This window comes from Lissotriton helveticus, chromosome 9, assembly GCF_964261635.1.
Source record: "Lissotriton helveticus chromosome 9, aLisHel1.1, whole genome shotgun sequence".
NCBI lineage: Eukaryota > Metazoa > Chordata > Amphibia > Caudata > Salamandridae > Lissotriton > Lissotriton helveticus.
Window position 1 is genome coordinate 1,191,789,292 of NC_136070.1, and position 16,521 is coordinate 1,191,805,812.

Consider the following 16,521-nt stretch of genomic DNA (forward strand, 5'->3'; position numbering starts at 1 on the left):
CACACAGTTGGGGCTACAACGTGTATTGAGAAGTTTGACCATATACCTGCAGAACCTGGGATTGCAAGTTAACATACTGAAGACTGTCATAATGAAATGTGGAAAATAGAGCTCAAAGTGTAGAGATATCTTCATAGACAACAAGAAGGTCAAATCCAACAAGATATTTACCTACTTGGGCATCCTTTTTGAGCAGAACAGTTCATGGTCTCAGCTCAGGCAATTAAATCTAGAAAGTTACTGTTTTTGAAAGCTACGACTGTCTTAGCTAACTTTTCAAGAAAGCTGGGCAAAAGACCGCCCGTAGAGTTAATAAATATATATATAAGGCCAAATGTGTAACTATTGCTACATATGGTGCAGGGGTATGGGGTTATTGCGATTCCCAGCCCCTGCAACTAGTAGAGAATGCTTTTTAAAAGATGTGTCCTAACTGTTCCAGGCAGCTGTTCCACTTATGTATGCCAAGCAGATTTAGGGTTACCCTATATATTAGACCTAATTTTAAATTCAGCCAATCCTCCTGTGGCATAAGATCTGGGTCTCTGAGAAAACCACCCTCAATAGGGATAAAATAAGGGATTGTGTTAAACTACAACAGGTGCTTAACATACCTTGGTTGAAATACATCAAAGAGTTCACGAGCGACCTAGGTCACCCAGAATATTATGAAGAACCGGAATCTCTGGTACTGGTGAGCAGAGAAGATCTTAAAAGAGATTGCATGACACTACTGGAGGCAAATAGACTCTCCACAGAAATAATGACATTGACTGTACGCAATAACCAAATGGTATTGACCACTTATGATATACAGCCCTATTTACAAATCATGGAGGGCACGTGTGACAAATTTGTTTTAACTCGCTTTAGGTTTGGCACTTTCAATCGCCTAATACGTTTTCCTGTAATTAACGACTGGTCAAGCTTGCTCTGTCAATGCCCATGTGACGGAACGTCACCGCAAACAACAATCCATGCAGTGCTTTTCTGTAAATTTTATGAAGTTCAGAGAAAGTTTAGGATCTTACTGATTTTAAAGCTGCTTGGTCTTAGGCAATGTCGTCCAGCATTTTTATCCCTACAGCTCTTAGATAACGAGTAGACCATGTGGTCTGTGGTAATCTTCTTAAAGAATGTAATTAGATGAAGAAAAAACATAATAGTGTGATCCATTGGTGATGGAAATAAGATTGTATTTTATACTGAATTCCGTATCAGTTGCTGCAGTTGATTTTATTGTATACTTAATCATTTTGTATATGACTTTTAGCCTTGTAAATAGTATTTGTTTTATGTCTGTACTTTCTTTTATAATTGCCACTGAAGAAATTGAATAAAGGTTTTTTTTTGTTTTTTTTTTTTTTAAGAAAACATTACTATTTTGGGCCTCATAACAACTTGTATGTATTAACCACATCGATGCTATGCATTTTCCCCTCCTGTGCTGAGTTTTTCTCATTCCCATGTTTCATGACGAGCTGGGCTCGTCATGAGCGTGCGAGGAGGCTACCTCATGACGAGCCCAGCTCGTCATGAGCGTGGAAGGGGTTAAACATAATAAAATGAGAGAAGAGTTTCGGTTTTTAAACTGTCTCGTTAAGATTTTCTACAAAAAAGAGTTTTATATTTTCTTTCATCTGCAATGTTTTGTTGGTGTAACTATGGTCTGGCGTGGTTTTCTTAGATGGTCATTTGCTGCCCGTGTTCTGAAAAATACAATTATACAAATGCAGTTAAAATGTCATTTGTTATGAAAATGTTAAAGTTAGTTGTTTTGTGCATTCTAATGTTTTTCGTCTCCAACTAGTTCTGTGATCGTGGATGGCACTGTTGTCTTCAGAGATGTTGCAGAGACAGAGCGTAGTGTTTCTTGACAGTTCTCAGGCGTGAGCTTTGACAATAACACCCAGGCATTTTTTTATTTTTCCAAGGTGTTTATCTTTTTATTATTTTTTGGGCCAGTTGAAAAGTGTGACAGACAAACGGGTTTACTGTGTTTTTGTCAACATGCAATTCTAGGCCATCTTGATTTTTACTTTGTTGTGAGAGTTTTTAATGAAATTGATGTAATTTCTAACAAATATACTGCAAAATATACTAGATTGTAGTAGACTATGTAATGGTAAATTAGATAATTTGTACATGTCGATAAATTAATGCAGGAGAAGCAATTGCCAGACGATTTAGCAAAATGCAACCTTGGTAAAGTAGGTGGATGAAGATTATCAAGGGAGAGGAGAGGTCTAGTAATGGTTGTGCTGTGACTTCGTTGGAATCAATGGCAGTTTTGATGGTGTGTTGTTGTGGTATGAATACGGCATTTGTGGCTTAACCAGAATGGAATCCGGTTTGACATCTTAACTCTCACGATTTAATCTTAAGGCTGGTACATATCACTGCCCTACATTGTCTGCAAAACAAAATGTAAAGAAAAACAAGAAAATGGAACAACGGCATAGCTTTTCAAATACATGCAAAGAACATCCGTGCCAAAACCATGCTCCATGGTGCAAATATTTTGAGTTCTAGTAGGTCAGGATGGGAACCTTTCGATTTCCAGTGAATGAGGCGTGTGCAGCCCAGAGACAATCTAACTAAAATGAATTCTACATACCTGTGAAAGTAGCCAAATGATATTGTAATTTCTATTGAAATGTTTTTTTACACGTAACTAACATGGATGTTTCATCGGCACTGTAGTGTTACAGCTTCTTTTAATTACATGGGATTGTTTAATTTAAGATCGACCAAACATCATCAGAATAATTAATGTCACATTTCAGTAACCTCAAAGGCTAAAAGAAGCAACACCATGTAAATCAACAAACGAACCACGCGAGAGCTGAATTTAAACAAAGGAGTGCAGCAAGCCTCCATAACTGCACAGGTACAAGCAATCTTGCACGTCTCACAGATGCATATAGGATTAACATCCTCCATACATTCTTACAAGGAGCTTACACTTTCGTCCACATCTTAGAAAGACGCTTACCCATCGGTCTGTGTTCTTATTTCCATCACTTTGAATCGCTGTCTTCCAACAGCTTTCACCTTGACAGTTTCAATGCCAAACTCTTGTTCTTCTCTGTAGGCGTATATTTCTGCTGTTGTCCCAAACCGTGCATCTATTTCACGCCCATTGCTAAAGGCAGAGAGAGAAAATGTCAGCATACATGGAAAGAGCTGCACCAAAGGACCATCTCAGCATTCTATTAAGCAGCAAAGAGATGGTACTCGAATACTAAAGCAATGGAAAAGTGAGGTAGAGTATCACACAAATATTTAGGAGACACACGTGGGAGCAATTACAAGAAACATCATCTCTACTTCTGTGGTACGAACTATATGGTAGATTTATGTGCCATGTGTTTTAAATATAGTACCGAACACTCAGCAACCAAAACGATTTGAGGACTGAGTAATAAAATCCACTTTAGTGGCTGCAGTCAGACAAATTCTGACAACTATCCAGCCTGAAGTCCCTATACAGGGAGGGGCGGGAATGGAAATTATGAACACATCTCCTTGTACCAGGAAGCCTTATGGATTTCAGCAATAGGGAGACTTTGAGGAAACTGCTATTGTACCCATAGCTTTGTTGGTCGGACCCCAGGACAAGGAGGTGTAACATGGTTATTGTTTTGGTGACAAAATATTATGCAAGGGATCTCACTCGCTTTTACTTGAACTTCCAAACGTTAGACTTCGAACAGTCTTGTTTCTCAGAACGTTTTGGTGAAAAAGACGCACTCAATGATAAGACGGGGGTTTATTTTAAGGGAAGGAAACTAGGTACGAAACTGACTATTTTTACAAGAAACAAGCGTGTTCTGGGTGTGCGGAGCAAGGGTTAGCAGGCACTGTTTCGTGGAGAGGGGTGACAAGTAGCCAGACGGGTGATCGGAATGAAGTTGAGACAGTCAGAAAGAAAACTTAGGGGGTTATTACGATGGCGGCGAGACCGCCACCGATACTGTCGTGGCGGTCTCTCCACCATCGGGACCACCTTCAACACGAGCCACATTAGGATGGCGGGCGGTGTGATAACGGCCGTAAACACAGTCCGCCATGCATCCAACAGGCTCCTTGAGACAGGCGGAGGGCATCGCAATTCCTGCATTGGTGGCGGTGCCTTCCAGACACCGCCATAGGGATTCCGATGTACCTTCTACGCCAGCCTTTCCATGGCGGTTCAACCACCATGGAAAAGCTGGCGGAAGGGGACATTGGGGACCTGTAGAGGCCCCCCCCTTTCCCCTAGGCTGTGGGCACTGTGGGGGCAACTAGGGTGCCGCCCTACATGTCCCTACACCATGTGGCAGGCACCACATGGTGCGTGCCACGTATGCAGGGATATGTGTGATGACAGCTTTTCGTATTGCGGCGTACGCTGCAGTCAGCAGCACAAGCCGCAATACAAATAAATAGGTAATGCGACCGACTCCGCGGCGGTCGCATCATAATTTCTACTGTGAGACTGCCACCTTGTAGGCTAGGGGGTCCCAAATAGGAAACTATGGCGGACGGACGGAAGTCCGTCCGCCATCGTAATCAAGCTCTAAATCACGTCCAATACCATATAGCCCTCAATGAGTGTGCCTGTCTGCCTACAACCAATTCCAGTAACCGGCAGAGAGATACATCCATGCTACAATAGAGGCTTGCAGCAGCTAAGACAAGAGTTGGGACATGAAAAGGATAGGGACATTGACAACATATAGCAGGCATGACTTCTCAAAGAGCAAGTGCCTTTTCTCTGCAAGTAATTCAAGACTAATGGGTGAATGTGAAGCTCTGACAACCAGCAGCCTCCAATGAACGTTAAACACTCAACTTAATTAGATTTTAAAATGTCAATGGAATTAAGAGAATCCACCGACTGAAAAGTTTTCCAGGGGTCCAGTATATCAGCCTTGCCAGTGTTCCGTCATGTATATGTGTATGACAGAGAGGCACACTAAGTCTTCCATGAAAAGCAAAAAGCACGGTAAAGCTAGTAGGCCTGGCTTTAATAAGATAGACTCATGCAAACAAAATGTCTGCATGGCCGGTTTTACATGAGTTACCATTTTGAGGCCAGATCTATTGGCTTGTTTTTGCTGGTTTCTAATGGCTAAAATTCCTCTTATTTACCTAGGACCATTCGTCTTTGGAAGCCTCACCACTGTAAACATATCGACAGTATTCAAAACTGTACACTTACCGACCATACGCATGGCAAGCACCAGTTACGAACCACAAACTATCATAGGCCTAACGTCTCCCTTCAAATTCAAATCTTACCTAGTGCAATGCACTGAATACAGAACAGATGATTCACACATACTAACATAGGCATGGCTAGACTTTATGGATAAAGGAGACACATAGCTAGAGGTGCCCACTAGAATCATGAAGAAGTAGGTTTCATGACAACTAGGGGCCTCACAACTGGCTTGCACACAGCAAATGTCAACTGCATGCTAACATCCTACAGCAAGATCATTGCCTCAGCAGTTAATACCATAGCATCTCTTATGTTAAAATTACAGCTTGGAAACTTAGTCAATAATGATTTGTGGAGGACCTCAATAAAAACTAAGAGGATTCAGAATGCAGAAAATATCTGGGGATCCTCGAAATGTTTGCACAATCCTAAAATCCATAAAGAAAAATGACAGTCTAGCCATCACAGCAGCCAAAGCCGCATTTTTCTGGACACATCATACAAACTAGCTGGATTCCTTGTCCAATGCATTCAATCCCTTTGCCAAATTAGCACCCAGTTCTTCAACTAACAGATGTAACAAATTCCTCACAAACTTTACTAAAAAGGTGTTATACATCAGAACTAACTGCACACTTACAAACCCTCATTAGGACCACAAACACCTCGAACAACAAATACCCAGAGTCAATTAACCCCCTTAAGTTCAAGGGATCGCTCCCCGATCAATAAGATTCTCAATCCTGCCTACTATCACCCATACCTATTACTGATGAATATTATCAAAGTAAACTTTCCTGTCTTTGCTGCAACCACTGAGCTCAGTCTATGATGGGACAGGAGCCTCCATTCCTCCACATGCAAAAACAAGTTCATTAGATATCTTCACCCTGCAATCTGTGCTGCTCAAACTCCATGCCTGAATGACTGATAAATTACTGAAAGCCAACTCCAAAAAGACTGGGCTTATGTGTGTATCCTTAAAACAAACAGTTTTGAGTCAGTACTTGGTTGACTGAAAGTTAACAACTTCATCAAGATTCAAAATGACACAGAGAGAGCACTAATTATTTTCCAGAGCAACCACATGCAGTTGAAATTCACTGCCAGTGGACCTAAAGACAACCATTTCTTTGCTGACTTTCTTTTGAAATCTGAAAATTCACCGCTTAAGTCTAAACCAAGCCAACTAGCTTTCTTCTCTCAATACTATCAAAACACTGTTTCTTACTGTTCTCTGTTAAGCATTGCTGTATTTGTTACTAAAATATATTATTATTTGCTAAACCGTTGTTACAGTACTTTAAAACATCCATATACTTATTTAGTACTTAAGTGCTACATCAAACTGTAAAACTGGACATGGACACCTTGGTGCAGAACCCGGTATAACGACCAAAGCCATTTCATAAATACTTGGACAAAAGCCCTATTATCTGAAGGACCCTAGAAGATGGAGCCAGGAAAATAGACACATGGACAAAGACACTAACACTAGGAGGCGAACACTGCGTCACAGCGAACAGGAGCACTAGAAGCACTTTTTCTGTTGGTGTACGCATCTTCTGCTGAACCAAAAGCAGTACTCAGATCAAGCAATCTCCTCGACAAAGTCACCGTCCATCTCCCTCTATTGTACTCCCCTAAACTTCTTGTTTAGATTGATCACAAATTACAAGGAGAGCTGTGATGTCAAGCCAGACCTAATGATTGCATCACTCTCGTTCTATCCCCTCTTTAGTGACTGCTAGAGTAATGTTAAAGAACAAGAGCGACCCTTGACCTTATTAGGTAGGCCGCACCCACTGTGCGTCCTGTCCTTGCCCCAGCTGCCGCTGCTGAGGAAAGTTGAGGTCTGTTCTATTGTTCATTATACTGCCCGTATCGTTTTCTCTTTTGCTGTCTTTTTCTCTTTTACTGTCTGTGACTGCTGCTGTCCGTCTTCCCCCTGTGCCTGTATTTTCTCCTATACCCTTCTTTCCTTCTGTTCCCATCGTCACCCGCGTGATCTGTGCCCTTTTTCCCTTCTGTGCCCCCTCGTGATCTGTGCTCATTTTTCCCTTCTGCGCCCCCCGTGATCTGTGCCCGTTTTCCCTTCTGTGCCCCACGTGATCTGTGCCCGTTTTTCCCTTCTGTGCCCCCTGTGATCTGTGTCCGTTCTCCCTTCTGAGACCCCCGTAATCTGTGCCCTTTGTCCCCTTCTGCGACCCCCGTAATCTGTGCCCTTTTCCCCTTCTGTGACTCCCGTAATCTGTGCCCTTTTTCCCCTTCTGTGACCCCCGTGATTCTATTTCCCTTGCCCTCCGTGCCATTCACCGATCCCGCCGCTGCCCCCGCCCCCTGACTGTCCATTCGCTGCCCTTTCCTCCCGCCTCTCGCCTCCCAGCTGCTCCTCCCTCCCACCTCCCTATATATGGCGGCCCCTGCTCGGTTACGCCGAAGTCGCACCTAAGGCAAGCCCGTCTGCGCCCGTCCGTGTCTGGACCGCGCCCAGCGCCAGGACGCCTGGCCCCAGCGAATGCCGCGACGCCCGCCTCTGCTACAATATTTTTGTCCACCCTAAGCGTGGAAGGGTATACTCAGATGTGAGTCCCTTGCTCATTGCACCATCAGGATTCAAGCAAGCCGGGCCGAAGACGGCTGAAATGCCAGAAACCGGTCCCCGGAAGCTTGTTTCCTTCCCAGTGTAAGAATTGGCTTTTGTAGTCTGGTCTGCCCTGTTCCCATGATGCACTGGGCCAGGGACAGACTAATTTGCATACAGCCAGGTTCTGAAACTGGGATGGTGCAATGAGCTAAAAAACGGTGTTGGATTTAGCCCTGATCTCTTGACTGGGTGAGAGTATTCTGCTTAATTCAGAGACTCTGTCCATCACCACCCCTTGTTGTATATATTTTTGTCCACCCTAAGCGTGGAAGGGTATACTCAGATGTGAGTCCCTTGCTCATTGTACCATCAGGATTCAAGCAAGCCGGGCCGAAGACGGCTGAAATGCCAGAAACCGGTCCCCGGAAGCTTGTTTCCTTCCCAGTGTAAGAATTGGCTTTCGTAGTCTGGTCTGCCCTGTTCCCATGATGCACTGGGCCAGGGACAGACTAATTTGCATACAGCCAGGTTCTGAAACTGGGATGGTGCAATGAGCTAAAAAACGGTGTTGGATTTAGCCCTGATCTCTTGACTGGGTGAGAGTATTCTGCTTAATTCAGAGACTCTGTCCATCACCACCCCTTGTTGTAAATATTTTTGTCCACCCTAAGCGTGGAAGGGTATACTCAGATGTGAGTCCCTTGCTCATTGCACCATCAGGATTCAAGCAAGCCGGGCCGAAGACGGCTGAAATGCCAGAAACCGGTCCCCGGAAGCTTGTTTCCTTCCCAGTGTAAGAATTGGCTTTTGTAGTCTGGTCTGCCCTGTTCCCATGATGCACTGGGCCAGGGACAGACTAATTTGCATACAGCCAGGTTCTGAAACTGGGATGGTGCAATGAGCTAAAAAACGGTGTTGGATTTAGCCCTGATCTCTTGACTGGGTGAGAGTATTCTGCTTAATTCAGACACTCTGTCCATCACCACCCCTTGTTGTATATATTTTTGTCCACCCTAAGCGTGGAAGGGTATACTCAGATGTGAGTCCCTTGCTCATTGCACCATCAGGATTCAAGCAAGCCGGGCCGAAGACGGCTGAAATGCCAGAAACCGGTCCCCGGAAGCTTGTTTCCTTCCCAGTGTAAGAATTGGCTTTTGTAGTCTGGTCTGCCCTGTTCCCATGATGCACTGGGCCAGGGACAGACTAATTTGCATACAGCCAGGTTCTGAAACTGGGATGGTGCAATGAGCTAAAAAACGGTGTTGGATTTAGCCCTGATCTCTTGACTGGGTGAGAGTATTCTGCTTAATTCAGAGACTCTGTCCATCACCACCCCTTGTTGTAAATATTTCTGCTACAACTCCAGCACCCTCCACGCACTCAACGCCGGACGATCACGCACCCGCTGCCTGGCCGTCCTGAAGCGCACCCAAGGACCCTTCTCCTGTCGGAACTTCAGCTTCACCAGCATCCAGCCCGCCAACTCACCTACCAAAGAACCCAACCACCTCAGATGCATCTTTCTCAACACCCGCTCCGCACGCAAACACGCCGTGGAACTCTGGGACCTGCTGGACTCCAACACCCCAGATGTTGCCTTCTTGACGGAGACCTGGCTGAACCCCTCCTCGGCACCCAGCATCGCCATAGCCATCCCAAAAGGCTATAGGATCACCCGCAGGGACCGCACCCATGGAGTAGGAGGAGGAATCGCCATCGTCCACAGGAACTCTCTCAAAGTCTCAACCAACACCGACGACACCCTCAGCACTACTGAACACCTGCACTTTCAGATCCACACCGATCCCCAACACCACCCTCAGAGGAACCCTCATCTACAGACCCCCAGGACCACGAGCACAGTTCAGCGACTTCATCACCGACCTCGTCAGCACACACGCCCTCACCTCCACGGACTACATCCTCCTCAGGGACATGAACTTCCACCTCGAGAACAACAACTACACCCACTCCTCCACCCTGATTGACAACCTCGCCTACCTCTGACTCAGACAACTCATCACTAACCCACCCACTCCGCCGGCCACACGCTTGACCCCATCTTCTCAGCAAGCTCTCACGTCTACTTCAACTACACCACTGAGCTCCACTGGACTGATCACCGCTGCATCCACTTCACCTTCCGGAAACCCACCACCGCACCCAACAGATGCCGCGCCGCTGCTGGACAAAAGTCACCGAAGACCAGCTTTCCACCACCCTCGCCCGGAGCCCACCCGCAGATCCGACCGACCCCGACACTGCCACTTGCAATCTCAAACAATGGATCAACAACTGCGCCAACACCCTCGTCTCGCTCAAGAAGCCCTCCATCACCCACACTAGCAAGAAAGCCAGCTGGTTCACCGAAGACCTCCAGGCCTCCAAGCGAACTGGACGAAAACTCCCAAAAAACTGGATCCGTGAACGAACACCAGAAAGCTACACAGCCCACAAGAACGCCAACCGCAGACACCACCACCTCATCAGATCCGCCAAAAGGACCTCCTTCAAAGACCGGCTAGACCACAACGCACACAACTGCAAAGAGCTCTTCAACATCGTGAAGGAACTCTCCAACCCCAGCTCCAACACCAACGACATACCAACTTCACAAGACCTGTGTGTCTCGCTGGCCACCATCTTCCATCGCAAGATCGCAGACATCCACGACAGCTTCAACGCCGTCACCACCCCGGCAACCACTGAGACCCCCGCTCCCACGACCACCACCCGCAACAACCGCCTGATCGCCTGGACCAACATCAACAACGACACCATCAAGATTATGAACACCGTCTACTCCGGATCCCCGGAAGACCCCTGCCCACACCACATCTTCAACAAAGCCAGCAACAACATCGCACCCAATCTCCGGAAAACCAACATCTCCTTCGAGACAGCGGCCTTCACGGAAGAACGCAGAGATCAACGCCTTATTCAAGAAACCCAAGGCGGACACACTCGAGAAGAAACAGAAACGCAACGTGTTGCTCTTACTCACCGTCTGACCTGGAGGCTCCTGTGTGCCGCGGTTCAGAAGTTGTGCCCCCGGAGGGTTCGGGGCCTCCGCGGTGATGAGACCGGGGCCTCGCCTATTGGACCCAGCCTGGCGTTGATGTAAACGTCGGCCCCGGCCGAGAGAGTGAGCCACTGGCGAGAAGCCGTTGTGCGAGCATCCCGGTGGTCCTGATCCGGGCTTGCCTTGGCGGCCGTGAGGCTGGTGCGGGGCGCGGTGCTCTGAGGGCTGATCGTGTGAAGGGGTCCCCCCGCCGCTGCTCCGTCCATCCACCCCGGAGCCTCGCGCCCGGGCTCTGTTCGTCAGACACGCCAGCGATAGTACAGGCGGAACCCCGACTTTGGCGGCTCTCCTTTCTGCACCAAGGCTGCCATTAGTGGGACCCCCTTTGATCCTGAGGGGGTCCGCATCTGTGAGACTGATCTGAGAGTCGCGGAGGGGGGTGACGAGGCTGAATCTACAAAATGGCGGCCGTCGAACTAGGCCGTGGATATCCTCAAGACGGCGGACCTGGATATCGTGCTGGGGTCCGATCCTATCCGAGTGCCCGAGAAGCATGGTGGACTGCTACATATCTTTGCCTTGATGAGGTCGTGTTTCTGTACTGCAGGGGAACCCCCGCTTTCCCGAACGGCGAGACTGAACTCCTGTCTTTTACTGCCCTTGTTAACATTGTTGGGACACTTGAACTGCATACCCGGACTTTTGTTCTCTTGCCTATGGATTGACCTCCCTGGCCTACGTCTTTATCGGAATTATTTTCATTCGTGCGATTGCCCCGCACCGAGTTGCTCACTTCCCGCTGTCATGTGGTGGGTGGTAATTGTAGCTAAGAAGGGCCTGGGGTGAGATACATTGCTCCCGGTGGATTGCTGATGTACAGATCCGTGGCGAAGTTTCCCGTATATATAGTGCTGTGGGTGACCCCCTTGTAAGTTCTATGACGCTCGAGATTGTGTCGTTTTCGTTTAAACGTGTTACGATTGTATGGTTGGGCGGAGGGCTGAGGCCGACTGTTTTGTCTCTGCTCCTTTACTCCTCCCTCCTACTTCTTTCTGTCTTCATGCCCTTCTTTTTGTCTCTTTATTCCTCTTCTTTCTCTTGATTGGGATGGGGTCTGTATCGTCGCTGCTCTCCTTCTTGTGGCTACGCTGCTTTTCAATGGCGACTCCCATCCCCCTCCTCGTTGCTAATATTCCTGCTCTTTTCTGTGTCCTTGCTACGGGGTGCTTGGTTCGGCGCGGCGTTCTTCTCTTTCACTCTGTATTTTTCTTTTTCCCCTCTTCCTTCCCCTCCCCTCCTCCTTTTTTCTCTCCCAAAGGTTAGTATGACGGGTTAGTTCTAGTGATGTCAATATTCCGGTTCCTTTGTTCTGTTTCTGATGTACTACTGGGTGGTGGATGTGCATAAGATGAGTCTAATTGAATATTGATTTGGGTTAACCGCATCTGTTTTCGTACTGATGTATACTGTAGTCACACTCCTCCGCATTGCTGCCCTTTAGTTTTCTTGTAGCCAATGGTTTGCTTTGGGAACCCGGATTCATTTATGCTGTAAACGAGCCTGTTATACTCCTTATCGTAATAATATAAAAATTAACCTTCTTTGTTCCTGTTTGTGGGCCGTCCAGATCCCCCCCCCCCCCTCCCCTTTTTTGGACTGTATTGATTGCGCTCCATTATGATTGATTCGGTATATTTTCCTTCTGCATTTCTTGACTGCTCTGTCGTGGCCGGCCGGTCTGGTTGTGGGCCCAGATTTGTATATCCTTTCTGTACAAATAAAGGTTTATCAAAAAAAAATAATAATAATAAAAATAAAGAAACCCAAGGCGGACCCCAAGGACCTCAAGAACTTCCGAACCCATTTTCCTGCTCCCGGTCCTGGCGAAGATCATCGAAAAGCTGTCAACAAACAACTGACCAGCTTCCTCGAGGACAACAGCATCCTTGGCTCATCCCAGGCCGGGTCCCGCAGCAATCATAGCACCGAAACTGCCCTCATCACCGCCACCGATGACATCAGGAGAAGAAGTGTGGCTCACTGGTTAGAGGAGGCAGACCTGGAAGCAGAGGTCAGCCCGGGACCAGGGTTCAATTCCCGGCTCGGCGGGGTCTTGAGTCCTAAAATGTCCACGGACTCGACAATTCTCGCTCCGGTGCCTACTCGATTCATGGGTTCACACTCTGCGACTCTGGGCAATAGCTTGCTTAATCTCCACAACGGCCCCTCGCGGCGGGATGCCTGGCTTTCACCTTGCGAATACCCTGCCGGGGTTATCTCACAGGGGAATACCAGGACGGGTTTCCTAAGCAAGCGCTTAGAAACCGCTTGGTGATTTGCGCTATATAAATTCCTGTACATTTACATTTACATCAGGACCCTGCTAGACAACGGAGAACCGCGGCCCTCATCCTCCTGGACATATCAGCTGCCTTCGACACGGTCTGCCACTGCCTCTACGCTGCCGGAATCCAAGAGAAGGCCCTGGACTGGACCTCCTCCTTCCTCTCCGGCAGAACACAGAGCGTCCAACTTCCCCCCTTCCACTCCGAAGCCACCGAGATCTGCGGCGTACCCCAAGGCTCATCCCTCAGCCCAACGTTGTTCAACGTCTACATGGCACGGCTCGTCCACATCGCACGACGGCACGACCTCAACATCATCTCCTACGCCGACGACACCCAGCTAATCCTCTCCCTCACCAAGGACCCCCACACCGCCAAAACCAACCTCCACGAAGGAATGAAGGCCATCACCGACTGGATGAGGAACAGCCGACTGAAGCTGTACTCGGACAAGACTGAGGTCCTCATCCTCGGATCCAGCCCCTCAGCCAAGGACAACTCCTGGTGGCCGACTGCACTAGGAACACTCCCAACACCCACCAACCACGCACGGAACCTAGGGATCATCCTCGACTCCACCCTCTCCATGACGAAGCAGGTCAACACCGTCTCCTCCTCCTGCTTCAACACCCTTCGCATGCTTCACAGGATCCTCAAGTGGATCCCCACCGAAACAAGGAGGACAGTTACCCAGGCCCTCGTCAGCAGTAGGCTGGACTACGGAAACACACTACGCAGGAGCCCCGGCAAAACTCCTGAAACTGCTTCAACGCATCTAGAACGCCTCTGCACGCCTGATACTCGACATCCCTCGCCGCAGCCACATCACACCCCACCTGAGAAACCTGCACTGGCTCCCTGTCAACAAGAGGATAACCTTCAAACTCCTCACCCACGCACACAATGCACTCCACAACACCGGACCAGCGTACCTCACCCGCCAGCTCCGCTCCGCAGACTGCGCCCTCGCCACCATCCCCCGCATCCGAAGAGTGACCGCCGGTGGCAGATCATCCTCCCACCTCGCCGCTAAGACATGGAACACCCTCCCCATTCGCCTGCGGCAGACCTTCTGAAGACTCCTCAAGACCTGGCTCTTCGATCAGTAGCAGCCCCTCTTAACCGCCCCTCCCCAGCGCCTTGAGACCCTTGCGGGTATGTAGTGCGCTTTACAAATGCCGTGATTGATTGAAGGTTCATGATGTAATCACCTTCAAAGACAGCCCCCTCCTAAGACTTCTCAGAACCTGCAGGGCAGCACATCAAGGCGAAGCTGGACAGTGTGCTATTTAATTAATTCTTCCTCAATTACATGTTAAATCAAATTCACAGCAGCTACGAAGGGCCGGAACATCAAACGGAACAATATTGTGAGAATGCCCTTTGAACACATTGGACTGGATGCCCCACTATTGAAGCCCAGGTTATCACTCACGATCATAAAATGCGCTCAATGCTACAAAATGGACATAAGGTGAAACCTGGTGCTACATAGAACATCCTAATGCAATAGAATATATGCACATATTCCACAGTCTATTTTAACCACACATAAATATCTCACTAACATTAGCTCACAAGTATATCGTGCCAATACTTATGAATATGGATAAATGAGGCACCACTTCCAGTGTATTCTGCTTTTTTTTGTATACATGGACAAGAATTTTAATAAAAAGCACAGACAAGAGAAAATACAAGCACAGCATCCTTGGAATGTCTTCACAGAGAGCAAAAATGAGTTTTCAGCATCTATCCTCTTCATACTAGCCCAGATCTTACGCAGCATCTTCTCCTGTATGGACCCCATATACGTGCAGCCACCAGGCAGCATTCAGTCATGCCACGTCACGGTCCTTGTAGAAGCACTGCACTACATCCACATTGATTACCTGTATGCAAGGACCGCAAATGTCCGATCTCTCTGTATCAAATTGCGCACCATGCTGACCTCCTGCGGGCGGAAAAGCTGGAGCGGCAATGTCTGCCCAGGGATGAGCATCACCATGACGTGAGGGAGCACCGGAATCGTTTGGCAGCTGTCTTCATCATGCACGGTCCTGCCATGGAACTCCTCCATGTCAGATCCTAAATACTGAGGAAAAAATAGTCACACTTTAAAAAACTGAATTACTTAAGAGCTAACCAGGACTTATAGGAATCAGTGCTGCGAGCAACAATACTGAAAATAATTTACGATGACAGTACTATACGAACTCACAGGCCTTACAGGTCAACAAACAGAATAGTGACACTGTCCTACTCCTGCAAAGACACTAGAAGAGAAGGTTGAACGACAATAGAGCAAGTCATCAAGGGGCTATGCTACAGTGACTGGAGTGCCCTCTCCGGACCTTAGTAAGCTTGAGGGTCTCAAACATGTGCTACGGATGACGACACCAGCAGGAACATAAGATCAAACTGTTAGCAGGCTGTTGAGTATGAAACAACACACTGGTGATGAGGACCACTGTTGTAAACTGAATAGGACACTTCTGAGACAATGTATAACAGCACACTACTATTAAGGGCAATGGTGCATACTCCTATAACCAATTTGTCAAATTACGCTGTTTGAGGCCACTGCAAACTGCATGGAATTTACAATCTGAAACGCAATCCATAACCTTCTGCACATTCTACAAAAAAGATGTTTCTACCTGAATAGGATCAAAGTTCTTTTTTATTTAATTCTGCATGATAAATGTGATGCAGAACCAGACAACCTACTGAAATTATCTGCTACATGTCCTACTGTTCACTGGTAAGATATATAATTTTTTCTCAAGATGGAGTTATATGCCCAGCTAGACTCCAGATGAAATGGGTGCAAGGGGGAAAGACATAGGTTTTGGGCTTTCCTTTTTGCTAGGAAAGAAATGAAGGCTCTGATTTGTTTTAATAATTAAAATCTGGGTGGAAAGATTGATTCATAGTTTGTTAATCAGAAGGCTTGTTAGTAAGGTTTTCAAACTAAAAATCTAACAAATAACAGAAGTGGGGAAACACAATTTAAACGCATGCCTACCAAGGTAAATGAACATGCATTTTTTAAAGTTAACTTTTGTATAAATTATACTCTTGTTTCTTTAACAACGTTTCTTCACAGCCAAGACCAATCCAAGTTTATGATACAATGGTATGAAAGAAACAGTTCACTCCACCTGGCCAGTTATACAGAGTATAGTAACACAACCGAAGGGGAATGTTACCAATCTGCCCAGCGTTAGGACATGGAACCCTCACCCACTATGGTAGCACTCTTCATAATAGTGTTCCATCCTACAGCCTGGAGCAAAGAACATCCCAGGATGGGCTAAATCTATTATGGGAGCACGAATTGTGTTGGATTGTCAAA

At 47.1% G+C, this 16,521-nt stretch overlaps 1 protein-coding gene across 2 annotated transcripts in view; it reads right to left on the minus strand.

The window, feature by feature from the left end:
• Positions 1-16,521, minus strand: part of CRBN (cereblon) — a 112,808-nt gene that overhangs the window by 58,222 nt on the left and 38,065 nt on the right. For both annotated transcript variants that reach the window (XM_078661659.1, XM_078661658.1), the window contains exons 3-4: positions 15,056-15,258; positions 2,996-3,145 (exon numbers count right to left, since the gene is read on the minus strand). In XM_078661659.1, coding sequence (XP_078517785.1) covers positions 2,996-3,145; positions 15,056-15,258 — 353 coding nt within the window. The remainder of the gene's footprint in view (positions 1-2,995; positions 3,146-15,055; positions 15,259-16,521) is intronic.